Source organism: Oenanthe melanoleuca, chromosome 25, assembly GCF_029582105.1.
Source record: "Oenanthe melanoleuca isolate GR-GAL-2019-014 chromosome 25, OMel1.0, whole genome shotgun sequence".
NCBI lineage: Eukaryota > Metazoa > Chordata > Aves > Passeriformes > Muscicapidae > Oenanthe > Oenanthe melanoleuca.
Window position 1 is genome coordinate 9,065,039 of NC_079358.1, and position 13,993 is coordinate 9,079,031.

General features: G+C 69.3%; 3 protein-coding genes across 3 annotated transcripts in view; all 3 read left to right on the top strand.

Moving 5' to 3' along the window:
- YJU2B (YJU2 splicing factor homolog B) overlaps window positions 1-1,778 on the top strand; it is a 2,002-nt gene extending 224 nt beyond the window's left edge. The window contains exons 2-3 of the mRNA XM_056509968.1: window positions 1,172-1,308; window positions 1,383-1,778. Of these exons, the coding sequence (XP_056365943.1) occupies window positions 1,172-1,308; window positions 1,383-1,675 (430 nt within the window). The 3' untranslated portion in view covers window positions 1,676-1,778. The remainder of the gene's footprint in view (window positions 1-1,171; window positions 1,309-1,382) is intronic.
- Window positions 1,779-1,832: 54 nt separating this feature from the next.
- Window positions 1,833-6,443, top strand: MRI1 (methylthioribose-1-phosphate isomerase 1). Its single transcript, XM_056510517.1, has 6 exons — window positions 1,833-2,075; window positions 3,052-3,293; window positions 4,054-4,226; window positions 4,338-4,514; window positions 5,739-5,963; window positions 6,056-6,443. The coding sequence occupies exons 1-6, from the start codon at window positions 1,944-1,946 to the stop codon at window positions 6,184-6,186; spliced, it is 1,080 nt and encodes a 359-aa protein (XP_056366492.1). The 5' UTR covers window positions 1,833-1,943; the 3' UTR covers window positions 6,187-6,443.
- A 353-nt stretch (window positions 6,444-6,796) lies between these two features.
- C25H19orf53 (chromosome 25 C19orf53 homolog) lies at window positions 6,797-7,679 on the top strand. The gene is made up of 3 exons (XM_056510572.1): window positions 6,797-7,065; window positions 7,305-7,360; window positions 7,441-7,679. Exons 1-3 carry the CDS (start codon window positions 6,978-6,980, stop codon window positions 7,573-7,575), a joined length of 279 nt encoding a protein of 92 aa, XP_056366547.1. The 5' UTR covers window positions 6,797-6,977; the 3' UTR covers window positions 7,576-7,679.
- Window positions 7,680-13,993: the final 6,314 nt, after the last annotated feature.

Genomic DNA, 13,993 nt, shown 5'->3' on the forward strand with positions numbered 1-13,993 from the left:
TCCATTGGGACCCCGAATTTCCACTGGGAACCCCAAATTTCCATTGGGACCCCGAATTTCCATTGGGAACCCCAAATTTCTATTGGGACCCCCCAAATTTCCACTGGGACCCCCCGAGTTTCCATTGGGACCCCGAATTTCCACTGGGACCCCCTGAATTTCCATTGGGACTCCCAAATTTCCATTGGGAACCCCAAATTTCCACTGGGACCCCCCAAATTTCCATTGGCATCCAGAATTTCCATTGGGACCCCCGAGTTTCTATTGGAACCCCTGAATTTCCACTGAGACCCCCCCCGAATTTCCACTGGGACCTGAGACCCTCCGAGTTTCCACTGGGCCCCCGAATTTCCACTGGGACACCCAAATTTCCATTGAGACCCCAAATTTCCATTGGGAACCCGAATTTCCACTGGGACCCCAAATTTCCATTGAGACCCCAAATTTCCATTGGGAACCCGAATTTCCACTGGGACCCCAAATTTCCATTGAGACCCCAAATTTCCATTTGGACCCCGAGTTTCCATTGGGACTCCCCAAATTTCCATTGGGACCCCCAAATTTCCATTGAGACCCGACCCCCCCCCCAAATTTCCATTGGGAACCCAGAATTTCCATTGGGCCCCCGAATTTCCATTGGGAACCCCAAATTTCCACTGTGACCCCCCGAATTTCCATTGGCATCCAGAATTTCCATTGGGACCCCCGAGTTTCTATTGGAACCCCCGAGTTTCCACTGAGACCCCCCCGAATTTCCACTGAGATCCCCTGAATTTCCACTGGGACACCCAAATTTCCATTGGGACCCCCAAATTTCCATTGAGACCCCCCCCCCCAAATTTCCATTGGGAACCCAGAATTTCCATTGGCATCCCCGAATTTTCACTGGGACCCCCTGAATTTCCATTGGGACCCCCAAATTTCCATCGGGACCCCCCGAATTTCCATCAGGACCCCCAAATTTCCATCAGGACCCCCAAACTTCCATCGGGACCCCCAAACTTCCATCGGGACCCCCAAATTTCCACCGGCACCCCCCAAATTTCCACTTGCCCCCCCAAATACCCACCGGGGAAGCCCCTAAACCCCACGGAGCTTCTCCTACCCCCCTCGTGGGGGTCTCCCCGCCTCGCCCCCATCCCCTTTTCCCCTTTTTTTCCCCATCCCAGGAGGAGAAGAAGCTGCTGCGGGAGGAGGAGGAGGAGGCGGCGGCGCTGCGGGCGCGGGCCGGGCTCAGCATCCCGCTGCTCCGCGAGGAGGAGGAGGATCGGCGCCTGGCCGCGCTGCTCAGCCTGCGAGCCCCCGATTGTGCGTGGGGGGATGCGGGGCGGGGGTCTCGGGTGGGCTTCGGGCATTTTGCTGACCCATTTATCCACCCGCAGCCTACGAGGAGAAGCAGCGGCTGAAGCGCTCCGAGATCTCCCGGCGCTCCTGGTTCAGCCCCCGAGCGGCCGGGGGGGCTCTGCAGAAATTGGGTCTGGGGGCTGCGCGGGCTCCCAAAGCCTCCCCGAGCCCCGCGACCCCCGCCGGGCTCGGCATCGTGCGGCGGCGGGCGGCGGGGGAGGGGTCTCCGGTACCCCCGGAACCCTCCGAGGTACCCCCGGGACCCCCCGGTGCCGCCCCCGGCCCGTCGCTCGTCGCCGACTACTCGGATTCGGGCTCCGACAGCCCCTGAGACGAGTTTTTTTTGGGGGGGACCCCCCTCCCCCAAAAAAAGATCAACCCCCCTTCCCACAATTGTAATTTATAGCCGCGAGCGGTTCGGAATTAAATCTGTCGCGATAGTCGCGAGTCACTCCAACGCCGCCGCCGCTGGGCGGTGCCGGCGGGGGCGGGCGCTGCCCCCGGAAGGGGCGGTTCTGTCTGTCTGTCCGTCCGTCCGTCTGTCGCGGTGTGCGTCCGTCCGTCCCCGTGTCGCGGTGTCCGTCTGTCGCGCTGTCGCGATGGCGCTCGAGTCGCTGCGGTACCGGCGCGGCTCCCTGGAGGTTCTGAACCAGCGGCTGCTGCCGGGGCAGCTCCGCTACGAGCGGGTGGGGGGCGTGGAGCGCGCCTGGGGGGCGATCCGCGACATGGAGGTGAGGGGAGACCCCCCCCCGGTACCCCAAATTCCTCTGAGACCCCAAATCAACCCCCCCCCCCGCGCCTTCCTTCGCGCCCCCCGTGTTTGGGGGACCCCAAATCCTCCTGGGGGGCTCAGGGGGTGTTTGGTGCCCCCCAAGTTGGCTCAGGGGGTGTTTGGTGCCCCCCAGGTGGGCTCAGGGGGTGTTTATTGCCCCCCAATTTGGCTCAGGGGGGCTCTGTGCCCCCCAGGATGGCTCAGGGGGTGTTTATTGCCCCCCAGGTTGGCTCAGGGGGGCTCTGTGCCCCCCAGGATGGCTCAGGGGGTGTTTATTGCCCCCCAGGATGGCTCAGGGGGTGTTTATTGCCCCCCAGGATGGCTCAGGGGGTGTTTGGTGCCCCCCAGGATGGCTCAGGGGGTGTTTATTGCCCCCCAGGTGGGCTCAGGGGGTGTTTATTGCCCCCCAAGTTGGCTCAGGGGGTGTTTATTGCCCCCCAGATTGGCTCAGGGGGTGTTTATTGCCCCCCAGGATGGCTCAGGGGGTGTTTATTGCCCCCCAGATTGGCTCAGGGGGTGTTTATTGCCCCCCAGGTGGGCTCAGGGGGGCTCTGTGCCCCCCAGGTTGGCTCAGGGGGTGTTTATTGCCCCCCAATTTGGCTCAGGGGGTGTTTATTGCCCCCCAGGTGGGCTCAGGGGGTGTTTATTAACCCCCAGGATGGCTCAGGGGGTGTTTATTGCCCCCCAAGTTGGCTCAGGGGGTGTTTGGTGCCCCCCAGGATGGCTCAGGGGGTGTTTATTGCCCCCCAGGATGGCTCAGGGGGTGTTTATTGCCCCCAATTTGGCTCAGGGGGTGTTTGGTGCCCCCCAAGTTGGCTCAGGGGGTGTTTGGTGCCCCCCAGGTTGGCTCAGGGGGTGTTTATTGCCCCCCAGGTTGGCTCAGGGGGTGTTTATTGCCCCCCAATTTGGCTCAGGGGGTCTCTGTGCCCCCCCAGGTGCGCGGCGCCCCCGCCATCGCCCTGCTGGGCTGCCTCAGCCTGGCCGTGGAGCTGGCGGGGGGCGCGGGGCCCCGCGAGGATTTGGGGGCGCTGGAGGAGTTCGTGGGGCAGAAATTGGGGTTCCTGCTGAGCGCCCGCCCCACGGCCGCCAACCTGGGCCGCGAGGCCGAGCGGCTCCGCGCGTTCGTGCGGCAGCGGGCGGAGACCCCCGGGGTGACCCCCGGGCAGCTGCGGGAGAGGTAACGGGGAGGGGCCGGGGGAATTTGGGGGGCGCTGGGATCAGTATTGGGGATCCCCGGCGGGAGTTTCGGGGGGTGGGAGAGGACTCGGGTGGTCCCTGGGGTGGTGTAAGGGGGTCTCCCAGGTGGGGAATTGGGGTCCCGAGGTGGATTTGGGGTTCCAGGCGCCGCTGGGGTGAATTTGGGGTCCCAATGTGGATTTGGGGTCCCGAGGTGAATTTGGGGTTCCAGGTGCCGCTGGGGGTGAATTTGGGATCCCAGGTGCTGCTGAGGGTGGATTTGGGGTCCCGAGGTGGATTTGGGGTTCCAGGCGCTGCTGGGGTGAATTTGGGGTTCCAGGTGCCGCTGGGGTGAATTTGGGGTCCCGAGGTGGATTTGGGGTTCCAGGCGCTGCTGGGGTGAATTTGGGGTCCCGAGGTGGATTTGGGGTTGCAGGTGCTGCTGAGAGGGTGAATTTGGGGTCCCGAGGTGGATTTGGGGTTCCAGGTGCCGCTGGGGATGAATTTGGGGTCCCAGGTGCTGCTGGGGTGAATTTGGGGTCCCAGGTGCTGCTGGGGGTGTATTTGGGGTCCCGAGGTGGATTTGGGGTTCCAGGCGCTGCTGGAGTGGATTTGGGGTCCCGAGGTGGATTTGGGGTCCCAGGCGCTGCTGGGGGTGGGTTGGGCGTTAATTGGGGGGGGGTCTCGTCACCCCCTGGGGCGGGTTTGGGCTCAGACCTGGGGGGGTCCCACCCCCCGTTTTCCCCCCGCCCCCTCCCCAGCATCATCGAGTACATCGAGGGGCTGCTGGAGAAGGACCGGCGCGACAACCGGAGCATCGGCGCGCACGGGGCGAGTCACATCCTGGGGAGGGTCGCGGGGGGCGGCCCCGTCACCGTCCTGACCCACTGCAACACCGGGACCCTGGCGACCGCGGGCTACGGCACCGCGCTGGGTACGGGGGGCACCGGCGGGGGGTCCGTACCCCCTTTTTCCTCCCTCTTTCCCCGCGGTTTTTCTCTATCGCGATAGGGGCTGTCGTGACGCGTCCCCCGCGTGTCCGCAGGGGTGGTGCGGGCGCTGCACCAGCGCGGGTCCCTGTCGCGCGTGTTCTGCACCGAGACCCGGCCCTACAACCAGGGGTCGCGGCTCTCGGCGCTCGAGCTGCGCCACGACGGAGTCCCGGTGACGCTGATCGCCGACAGCGCGGCGGCCGCGGCCATGAGGGAGCGCGGGGTGCAGGGTGAGGGGCGAGGGGGGACACGGGGGACACGGGGGGACACGGGGGGACAGGGACACGGGGGGACACGGGGGGACACGGGGGGTGCAGGGTGAGGGGCGAGGGGGGACACGGGGGGACACGGGGGGTGCAGGGTGAGGGGCGAGGGGGGACACGGGGGGACACGGGGGGTGCAGGGTGAGGGCGAGGGGGGACACGGGGGGACAGGGACACGGGGGGACAGGGACACGGGGGGACACGGGGGGTGCAGGGTGAGGGCGAGGGGGGACACGGGGGGACAGGGACACGGGGGGACAGGGACACGGGGGGACACGGGGGGTGCAGGGTGAGGGCGAGGGGGGACACGGGGGGACACGGGGGGACACGGGGGGACAGGGACACGGGGGGGACACGGGGGGTGCAGGGTGAGGGGCGAGGGGGGACACGGGGGGACACGGGGGGACAGGGACACGGGGGGACACGGGGGGTGCAGGGTGAGGGGCGAGGGGGGACGCGGGGGGACAGGGACACGGGGGGACACGGGGGGACACGGGGGGTGCAGGGTGAGGGGCGAGGGGGGACACGGGGGGACACGGGGGGGACACGGGGGGTGCAGGGTGAGGGGCGAGGGGGGACACGGGGGGACACGGGGGGGACACGGGGGGTGCAGGGTGAGGGGCGAGGGGGGACACGGGGGGTGCAGGGACACGGCACGGGCGGGGAACGTGGGGACGAGGAGGAGGGACACGGGAGGGGTGACACAGGATGGGACAATGAGGGACACAGGGAGGGGACAGGTGACACAGGATGGGACAATGAGGGGCACAGGGAGGGGTGACACAGGATGGGACAATGAGGGGCACAGGGAGGGGACAGGTGACACAGGACTGGGACAATGAGGGGCACAGGGAGGGGACAGGTGACACAGGATGGGACAATGAGGGGCACAGGGAGGGGACAGGTGACACAGGACTGGGACAATGGGGGGCACGGGAGGGGTGACACGGGATGGGACAAAGGGGGGCACAGGGAGGGGACAGGTGACACAGGATGGGACAATGAGGGGCACAGGGAGGGGACAGGTGACACAGGATGGGACAATGAGGGGCACAGGGAGGGGACAGGTGACACGGGATGGGACAATGAGGGGCACAGGGAGGGGACAGGTGACACAGGGCCGGGACAATGAGGGGCACAGGGATGCGATGGGGCACAGGACGCGTCCCGCTGACCCCGCTCTGTCCCCAGCCGTGGTGGTGGGCGCTGACCGCGTCACCGCCAACGGGGACGTGGCCAACAAGATCGGGACGTTCCAGCTGGCGGTGGCCGCGCGGCACATGGGGATCCCCTTCTACGTGGCCGCCCCCAGCAGCACCTGCGACCCCTCGCTGGCCTCGGGCCGCCTGATCCCCATCGAGGAGCGGCCGGGGACGGAGCTGACGCAGCTCGGGGGGGTCCTGCTGGCCGAGCCCGGTGGGTGCCGGGCGGGGAGGGGAGGGGGGGCTGCCTGGGGTCTCTGCCAGAGCCCCTCTGAGCCCGTGGCCGCCCTCCTCTTCCTCCTGCAGAGGTCGACGTGTGGAACCCGGCCTTTGACGTCACGCCGCATGAGCTCATCACGGGCGGCATCATCACGGAGTGGGGGGTGTTCGCCCCCTCGGAGCTGAGCCAGGCGCTGGCCGAGCGGGGGGAGCGGTGATGGCGCCTGCCTCGGTGTATCCCGGCAGCCTTTGCGGGAATGACGCCTCGGTGTATCCCGGCAGACTTTGCGGGAATGAAGCCTCGGTGTATCCCGGCAGCCTTTGCGGGAATGACGCCTCGGTGTATCCCGGCAGCCTTTGCGGGAATAACGCCCCGGTGTATCCCGGCAGCCTTTGCGGCAATGGCGCCTCGGTGTATCCCTTGCAGCCTTCGCGGGGGGAAAAAAAAAAAAAATAAAGCCTCGGTATTTCTGCAGCCTTTGCGGTGATAACGCGTCGGTGTATCCTTACGGCCTTTGCGGAAAAAAACCGCCCTGGTGTACTCTTGCGGCCTTTGCGGCAATGACGCCTCGGTGTATCCCTGCAGCCTTTGCGGCAGTAATGCCCTGGTGTATCCCGGCAGTCTTTGCGGAAAAAAATAAAAAAAAGCTCCGGTGTATCCCGGCAGCTTTTGAGGAAAAAAAAAAGCCTCGGTATTTCTGCAGCCTTTGGGGGAATAAAACCTCGGTGTATCCTTACGGCATTTGAAGAAAAAACGGCCCTGGTGTATCCCGGCAGCCTTTGCGGCACTAATGCCCCGGTGTATCCCGGCAGCCTTTGTGGCAATGACGCCCCGGTGTATCCCGGCAGCCTTTGCGGCAGTAACGCCCCGGTGTATCCCGGCAGCCTTTGCGGCAGCAATGCCCCGGTGTATCCCGGCAGCCTTTGCGGCACTAAGGCCCCCGGTGAATCCCGGCGCGTCCCGCGCTCCCGCCCCGTTTGCCCCGGGCCCAACCCGGGAGCGGCCGTCATGGCTCAGGGCCGGCCCAAGGCGGCGGCCAAGCGTCCGAAGGTGGCGCCGGCGGCGGCTCGTGCGGCTCGGGGCCCACGGAAGGGAGGTGAGGTGGATGCCGGGGCCCGGGGAACGGTGCGGGGGCACAGGCGGACTCGGGGCTCCGGGCTGAGGGGGACAGGACGCCTCAGGGGTGGACGGGAGGCTCTGGGTTGGCGGCGGTCCCGCAGAAGTCGCGGGCGGGGGGGTCTCCGGTGGCGTCTCGGTGGCTTTCTGGGGGGACACGGGGCTGTGAGTGCGAGCTCCCGGCGCCTCTCGGGCTCAGCCCAGCCCCGCTCTCCGCAGGCCGCTCCATCGCCCCCAAGAAGCTCCGCGTGGTCCAGCAGCAGAAGCTGAAGAAGGTGAGGGGGCCGTGGCGGGGTCCGCGGGGTCCCGGGGGGGGCTCCCCTGTGCCTCCCCTGACCCCCCGCGCTCTCCCCAGCGCCTGGAGGTCGGGATCCGGATGCGGATCGAGCGGGAGACCGTGCAGCGGGCGCAGGGCAGCCTCCCCAAAAAGCTGGCCCTGGTCTCGGCGCCGCCGCCCGCCAAGGACAAGGCCAAGAAGGGCCGCGGCTGAGCCCCCCCCGGGAACCCCCTGCGGCGACCTCCGCCAGGCTCGGGGCAGCTGTTCTCAGCCCCCGCCGTTCTTTAATAAAAGGGATTTGCGGTGCGCCCCCCGCACCCACAAGGCTGGTGTCTGATTTGCGGGGATGTGGCCGCGCAGGGCTCGGGGAGCTACTGGAGGAGACATCTGGGGAGGGGGGCTGAGATTGTGGGTCCCCTGAGGGTGTCCCGGTAGATACCGGGAGGGTTTTGGGGGCGAGGTGAGGCGTTCGCGGGAGTCCCGAGGGTCCCCCGGGGGCGTCCTTGCATCCACTGGGGGGTCCCGATCTCCTCGGGGGGTGCATCTGCATCATCATTCCGAGCGCCCCCGGTGTCTTCAAGGGGTTCTGGGACTGGTTGTAGGGGTTCTGTGGGTCCTGGGGAGGGTCTCGAGGGGGTCCCGGTATCGCTGGGACGGAGCTGCGGGTGTTTCTCGGGGGTCTCTGTGTTTCTGGGGTGCTCTCAGAGGGTCTCGGCGGATTCCCGGGGCTGAGGGGGGATCCCGCCCTTTCCCCGTTTCCCGGCGCCGCCACAACTTTATGAATGGATCGCTGGGCCCCGCCCCTTCCCCGTGGCTCCGCCCCCGCCCCGCGCTGATTGGTGAGCTGCGCTCTGATTGGCAGCTCGCCCCGCCCCGCGCTGATTGACAGCGGACGGAGCCGCGGCAGCCAATGGCAGCGCGGCGGGGGCGTGGCCAGCGCTCAAAGCGACCACGCCCCTTTCCGGGCGGGCACAGACACGTGGGTGCCTCCCCTCCCCCACCCTGGGTGGGGCCCGCGAGGGCGTGGTCGGCGCGCGAGCCCCGCCCTCAATGACGTCAGGGAAATTCCCTGGAATCGGCGCCGCCGGGTTTATTTTGGGAAACAAACAGGGAACGGTTGGGGGAGGGGCTGGAGGCCGGCGCCCCCCCCCGGGGCCTCGCGCGGGGCGGGGCCCCCCCGGACCCCCCCCCGAGCCCCTCCCGTGACTCACCCACCGCCGGCGGGGCCGCGGCCGCTGCCGGGGCTCGCCCGGGACCGGGGGGAGAACGGGAACAGCAGCCACGCCCCACAGTCCCCCCCGGGACCCCCCACACAAACCCACGAACCCCCAAATCCCCCCACTCCGGAACCCCGCACCCCCATTAGCGCCCCACGAGCTCCCGCCAGCCACGGTTCGAACCGTGCTGGAGCGTTCCTGCGCCCCCTCCCCTCATTTCTGGGTAACCCCTCCGGGGGTTTGGGGGTCTCGGTGCTGTGGAAGATCCTGCGGGTCCCGGTGAGCTCGGGGACAGACACGCAGGATCAGAGGGTCTGGGGGATCCCCGGCGGGGGGGGGGGGGGTTGGAGGGCTCAGGGGGAATTGGGGACCCCCAAGGGGGTCTCGGGGTGCGGGGGCCCGACCCCTGTTCCTGCTGAACTGAGCCAGTTTATCCAAAGCAACTGCAAATCAGCTCAGCGGGCACCGGGGGCGGCGCCCGGGGGGGTGCGGAGGGTTTTGGGGGCTCCTGGGGTGCCCCAGGCTGTCGGAGGGGTCCGTGCTCCTCGTGCATGCAGTGGCACTCGGGGGTTTGGGGGGCCCAGGGGGATTCAGGGGGGATCCCGGGGAGGGGCTCCAAGAGTTTTGAGAGCCCCGAAGGTTTGGGGGGGCCCCGGTGTCCGGGTGCGGGGGGCGGGAGGCGGAACTTAGCCACTGTGAACACGGCGCGGCTGGACTCTGTTCACAGGTGGGCTAAGCCCTGCCCCCCGGCCCCCAAAACCCCCCCAGCACCCCAAAACCACCCACGGGGCACCCGCACAGCCCGCCACCCCCACCCCGCACCCACACTCCAGGGTCTCCAGGGCCCCCCCAAACCCTTCCCCTGCCCCCCCCCCGGAGCGGCGGCGGGGGCTGGGGCCCGTTGGAAATCCCTGGCAATGTGATTTTGGGCAGAAACGGTAAAAAATCCCATCGCCAGGAACCCCGGCGGGCGGCAGCGGTGGCGGGGGCGGTCGCACACCCCGGTGCCGGTCCCGGTCCCGGTCCCGGTGTCGGTCCCGGTGATCCCTCGGTGCCGTCTCTGCGCTGAGGCCGGAGCCCGGTGCCACCTGCGGGAATGGGGGGGATTGGTCATCCCTGGAGAGGGGGGTCGCCCCCGGGGGGCTCCAGGTGTTTTGGGGAGATCCGGGAGGGTCCCGGGGCAGGGGATGGGCACGTGGTGGCACCGGGGGGACACAGGAGGGACGGTGGCACCGGGACACGGGACAGGGCTGGGGACACGGGACAGGGACACGGCCCTGGTGACTGTCCCCAGCGCCAGCACCGCCAAGCCCGTCCCCAACCCGGGCTGTGAACGTGTCCCCGGCAGTGCCACGTCCCCAGTGTCCCCTCGGTGTCACCACGGCGGGACGGGCGCTCCGGGACCCCCTGGATGTCCCTCACGGGCCGGGACCCGTGTCCCCCGGTGCCACCAGTGTCGCTGTGTCCCCGTCAGCCAGTGTCGGGACCCCCGTGGCCCCCAGGCCGTGGCCGTGGGTCGCATTGTCCCGGCCCCGGTGTCCTCAGCACTGGTGGCCGCGGTGGCCCCGGCACTGGTGTCCCTGGTGTCCCCGCGGCCGGGGCTCTGCAGGCGCCATGTGGGACCCACGAGGCCCCGCCCGGTCGTGACATCAGCGTCGTCACGACAACGGGGCGACTTCAAAGGGAATCGGGTGGAACCGGCCCAAAAAATGGGGGTAAACAGCGGCAGCGGCACCGACACGGGCCCGGGGGGCCCGGGGGGCTCGGGGAGGGTTGAAGGGTTCCCCGATCCTGGGTCCCCGCTGTGGGGGGGTCGCGACAGTCGCGACGGTGCCGGTCCCCCGGTGCCAACGGCGGCAGCACCGACAGGAGGCCGGGAGGGGTCCGGGGCGGGCTCGGGGGTGCTGGGGGGTCCGGGGATGCCCAGACCCGGGGGTCCCTGCGCAGGGGTCACAGTGGCGGTGACAGCAACAGCCCTTCGGTGCCGCCAGCCCCGCTGGCACCGCGGGCACAGCCCGGTGCCCCCCAAGTGTGGGGCGGGGGGCGACCACGCGTCTGCGGCCGGCCTGGATTTGGACCCCCCCGCCCCGGGTTCTGGGGTGTATCCCCCGGTTTTTGGGGGGCCCCCCCCGGTTGTGGGGGGCCCCTCCCGGTGCCCCCCCGGCGCCAGGGCGGTGCCGGCCCGGCCGCCCCGACCGGCTCCCGCGGCCCCGGGCGGGGGCGGCCCCGGCGGGGGGGGCGGGGGGTGGCCGGTGCCAAAATTCCCACCTTCGTCCCCAAAACGGGAGAGGGAAAAGGCAGCGGCGCCGCCCGGCGCCTGCGGAATGCAGGAACAAGGGTGGGATGGGGGGGGCAGGGGGTTCTGGGGGGACCGTGGGGCGGGGGGCTGATTTCGGGGGGCGCTTTGGGGGTGCGATGTCGGGAGGGCAGAGCGGCTGGGGGCTGAGGGGGTCTCCAGCTGGGTGTGTTGTGGGGCGGGGGGCTCTGAGTGCTGGTGGTCCCGAGGCCCGAGGGTTGAGGCCCGGGGGTGCCGTGGGCTCGGGGGGTCCCACGACTGGGGCGCAGCGGGTCTGGGGGCTCCGACCCGCGGGGATCCCCGGGGCTGGGGGTCCAACGCTGCGGGGCTGGGGAGAGCCAGCACCGCGTGGGTTTGGGGGTTTCCAGGCCCGGGGGGTCCGTGAGTTTCGGGGATCCCAGGCCGGGAGGGGTCTGGGATTTGGGGATGTGACGCCAGGTGAGTCCTGGAGTTCCCAGAGCGGAGGGGCTCCGGTGGTTTCGGGGCTCCCAGGCCACGGGGGGGGTTGTGTGAGATTTGGGGTTCCCAGGCCGGGCGGGGGGTGGGGGGGTTGTATCTGTGGGTCTGGGGGTTCTCAGGCCGGGGTGGGGGGGGGCAGGCTGTCCGGGATTCGGGGTTCCCAGGCCGGGGCGGCTCCGGCGTCGCGCGGGCCAAGCGGGGGCGGGGGCGGGAAGGGGCCGCCCCGTCCGCGCCCGTCGGCGCCGGGGGGAAAGGATGAATCACCGCCCGGCGCCGCCGCCCCCCCGGCCCCCCCCGGCCCCCGCCCCGCCGGCGGGCCCGGAGCCCCCCGACTCCCCCCGGGACCCCCGGGACACCGCCCGGACAGCCCGCACCCCCCTGCCCGCCCCTCGCCGGCCTCGGGCCGTCGATGGCCGCGGCGGGGCTGCCGCCGCCCCCGGGGGAACGCGGCGGCTCCGGTGGGATGTGGCGGGACCCCGCGGCCCTTCCCGCCATCCCCGCCATGGCCGGGCACGAGGCCACGGCCGCGGCCCCTCTCCCGCCGCCCCGGAACCTTCCGGGGGTCCCGCGGGGCCGGTACTCACCGGGAGCGGCGGCCGGGGGTCCCGGGGGGCTCCTGGGGGGGAGGCCGGGCCGGGGGGAGGGGGCTCCGGGGGCTCCCGGGGGCTCCCCAAGTCTCTGACTTTTACTCCAAGAAGGGAAACGCTTTTAAACGCTTCGCTCCGCCCCGGGAGCGACGAGGCCGCGGCGGCGGAGGGGAAGGGGGGGGGGGGGGGAGGGAGGGACCGGGGCCGCCTCCGCCCGCCCCTGGACCGCCCCGGGCCCGCCCCGGGCCCGCACCGAACCGCACCGGGCCGAGCGCGCCCCGCCCCGGGCCCCGCGCACCGCGCACCGAGCCCGCAGCGACGGGACGGGACGGGACGGGAGCGGGCGGGCACAGCAGCGGCGGTGGCGAGAGCCACGTGCCCGGGCAGGGGGGCTGCAGAGCCCCGGAGCGGGGGGGCCCTGCCCCATGGCGAGGGGGCTCGGAGCCTGCTTGCCAGGGAATGTGTGCCCCATGGCGAGCGGGCTCGGTGCCCCTCAGAAACCGGGTTCGGCGCCCCATGGCACAGGGACTCTGTGTCCCACAGAAAAGGGGGTTCAGTGCCCCTCAGAAAGGGGGTTCAGTGCCCCATGGCACAAGGACTCTGTACCCCTCAGAAAGGGGGTTCAGGTGTCCCATGGCACAGGGATTCTGTGTCCCACAGAAAGGGGGTTCAGTGCCCTATGGCACAGGGACTCTGTGCCCCTCAGAAAGGGGGTTCGGTGCCCCTTAGAAAGGGGGTTCTGGTGCCCCATGGTGAGCGGGCTCTGTGCCCCACGGAAAAGGGGGTTCAATGCCCCATGGCACAGGGGCTCAGTGCCCCTCAGAAAGGGGGTTTGGTGCCCCTCAAAAAGGGGGTTCGGTGCCCCTCAGAAAGGGGGTTTGGTGTCCCATGGCACAGGGGCTCAGTGCCCATCAGAAAGGGGGTTCGGTGCCACATGGCACAAGGACTCTGTGTCCCACAGAAAGGGGGTTCGGTGTCCCATGGCACAGGGACTCTGTGTCCCACAGAAAGGGGGTTCGGTGCCCCTCAGAAAGAGGGTTCAGTGCCCCATGGCAGAGGGGCTCAGTGCCCATCAGAAAGGGGGCTCGGTGCCCCATGGCACAGGGACTCTGTGCCCCACAGAAAGAGGGTTCAGTGCCCCTCAGAAAGGGGGTTCAGTGCCCCATGGCACAGGGGTTCAGTGCCCCTCAGAAAGGGGGTTCGGTGCCCCATGGCACAGGGACTCTGTGTCCCACAGAAAGGGGGTTCGGTGCCCCTCAGAAAGGGGGTTCAGTGCCCCATGGCACAGGGGTTCAGTGCCCCTCAGAAAGGGGGTTCGGTGCCCCATGGCACAGGATCCTTGCACCCCACAGTGAGCAGCTGCTGTGCCCCATGGCTGGGGCCGGGACACCCCACAGTGCGCGGGTGCCCCGTGGCCGTGGGGCGCCAGAGGCGCTGGCGGGGCCGGGGGGGGGGGGCTGGGTGTCACCATGGCGATGCTGCACACACAGACATTAAACAGAGTTTTATATCGGAAGTAGCGAAACCACAACGCGTCACCGCTGCCGCGGCGCCAGCCCTGCCCCACACCCTGCGGCCCTGCCCCACGGGCAGCCCTGCCCCACGGCCCGCCCTAGCCCCCTGCCCCACGGACTGACCCACAGCCCCACGGCCAGTGCTGCCCCACAGACTGCCCCGTGCCCCCCCAGCAGTGGGGCAGGATGGGCATCCCAGTGCCCCCCAGTACCCCCCAGTGCCCCCCAGTGCCTCCCAGAGTCCCCCAGGCCCTTCCTGGTCCCACCCCACATCTGGCAGTGGCGGCACATCTGGGACAGAGCAGCACTCCCCCCTCCCCTCCCCTTCTCCAGCTGCTAATTTTAACCACGGGACCCCCCCCACCCCCCCGTTCTCCCGCGGGCCCCCAGGCTCAGCGTCGGGCACGGAACGTGGAACATGGAACATGGAACACGGGACGGGAAACGTGGCACGGGACACGGGACACGGGACGTGACCACGGCGCTGCCAACACGCGTGTGTGACACGCACAACACGTGGCCCTTGCACACCTGCACACGCAGACAGCCCTGCACACC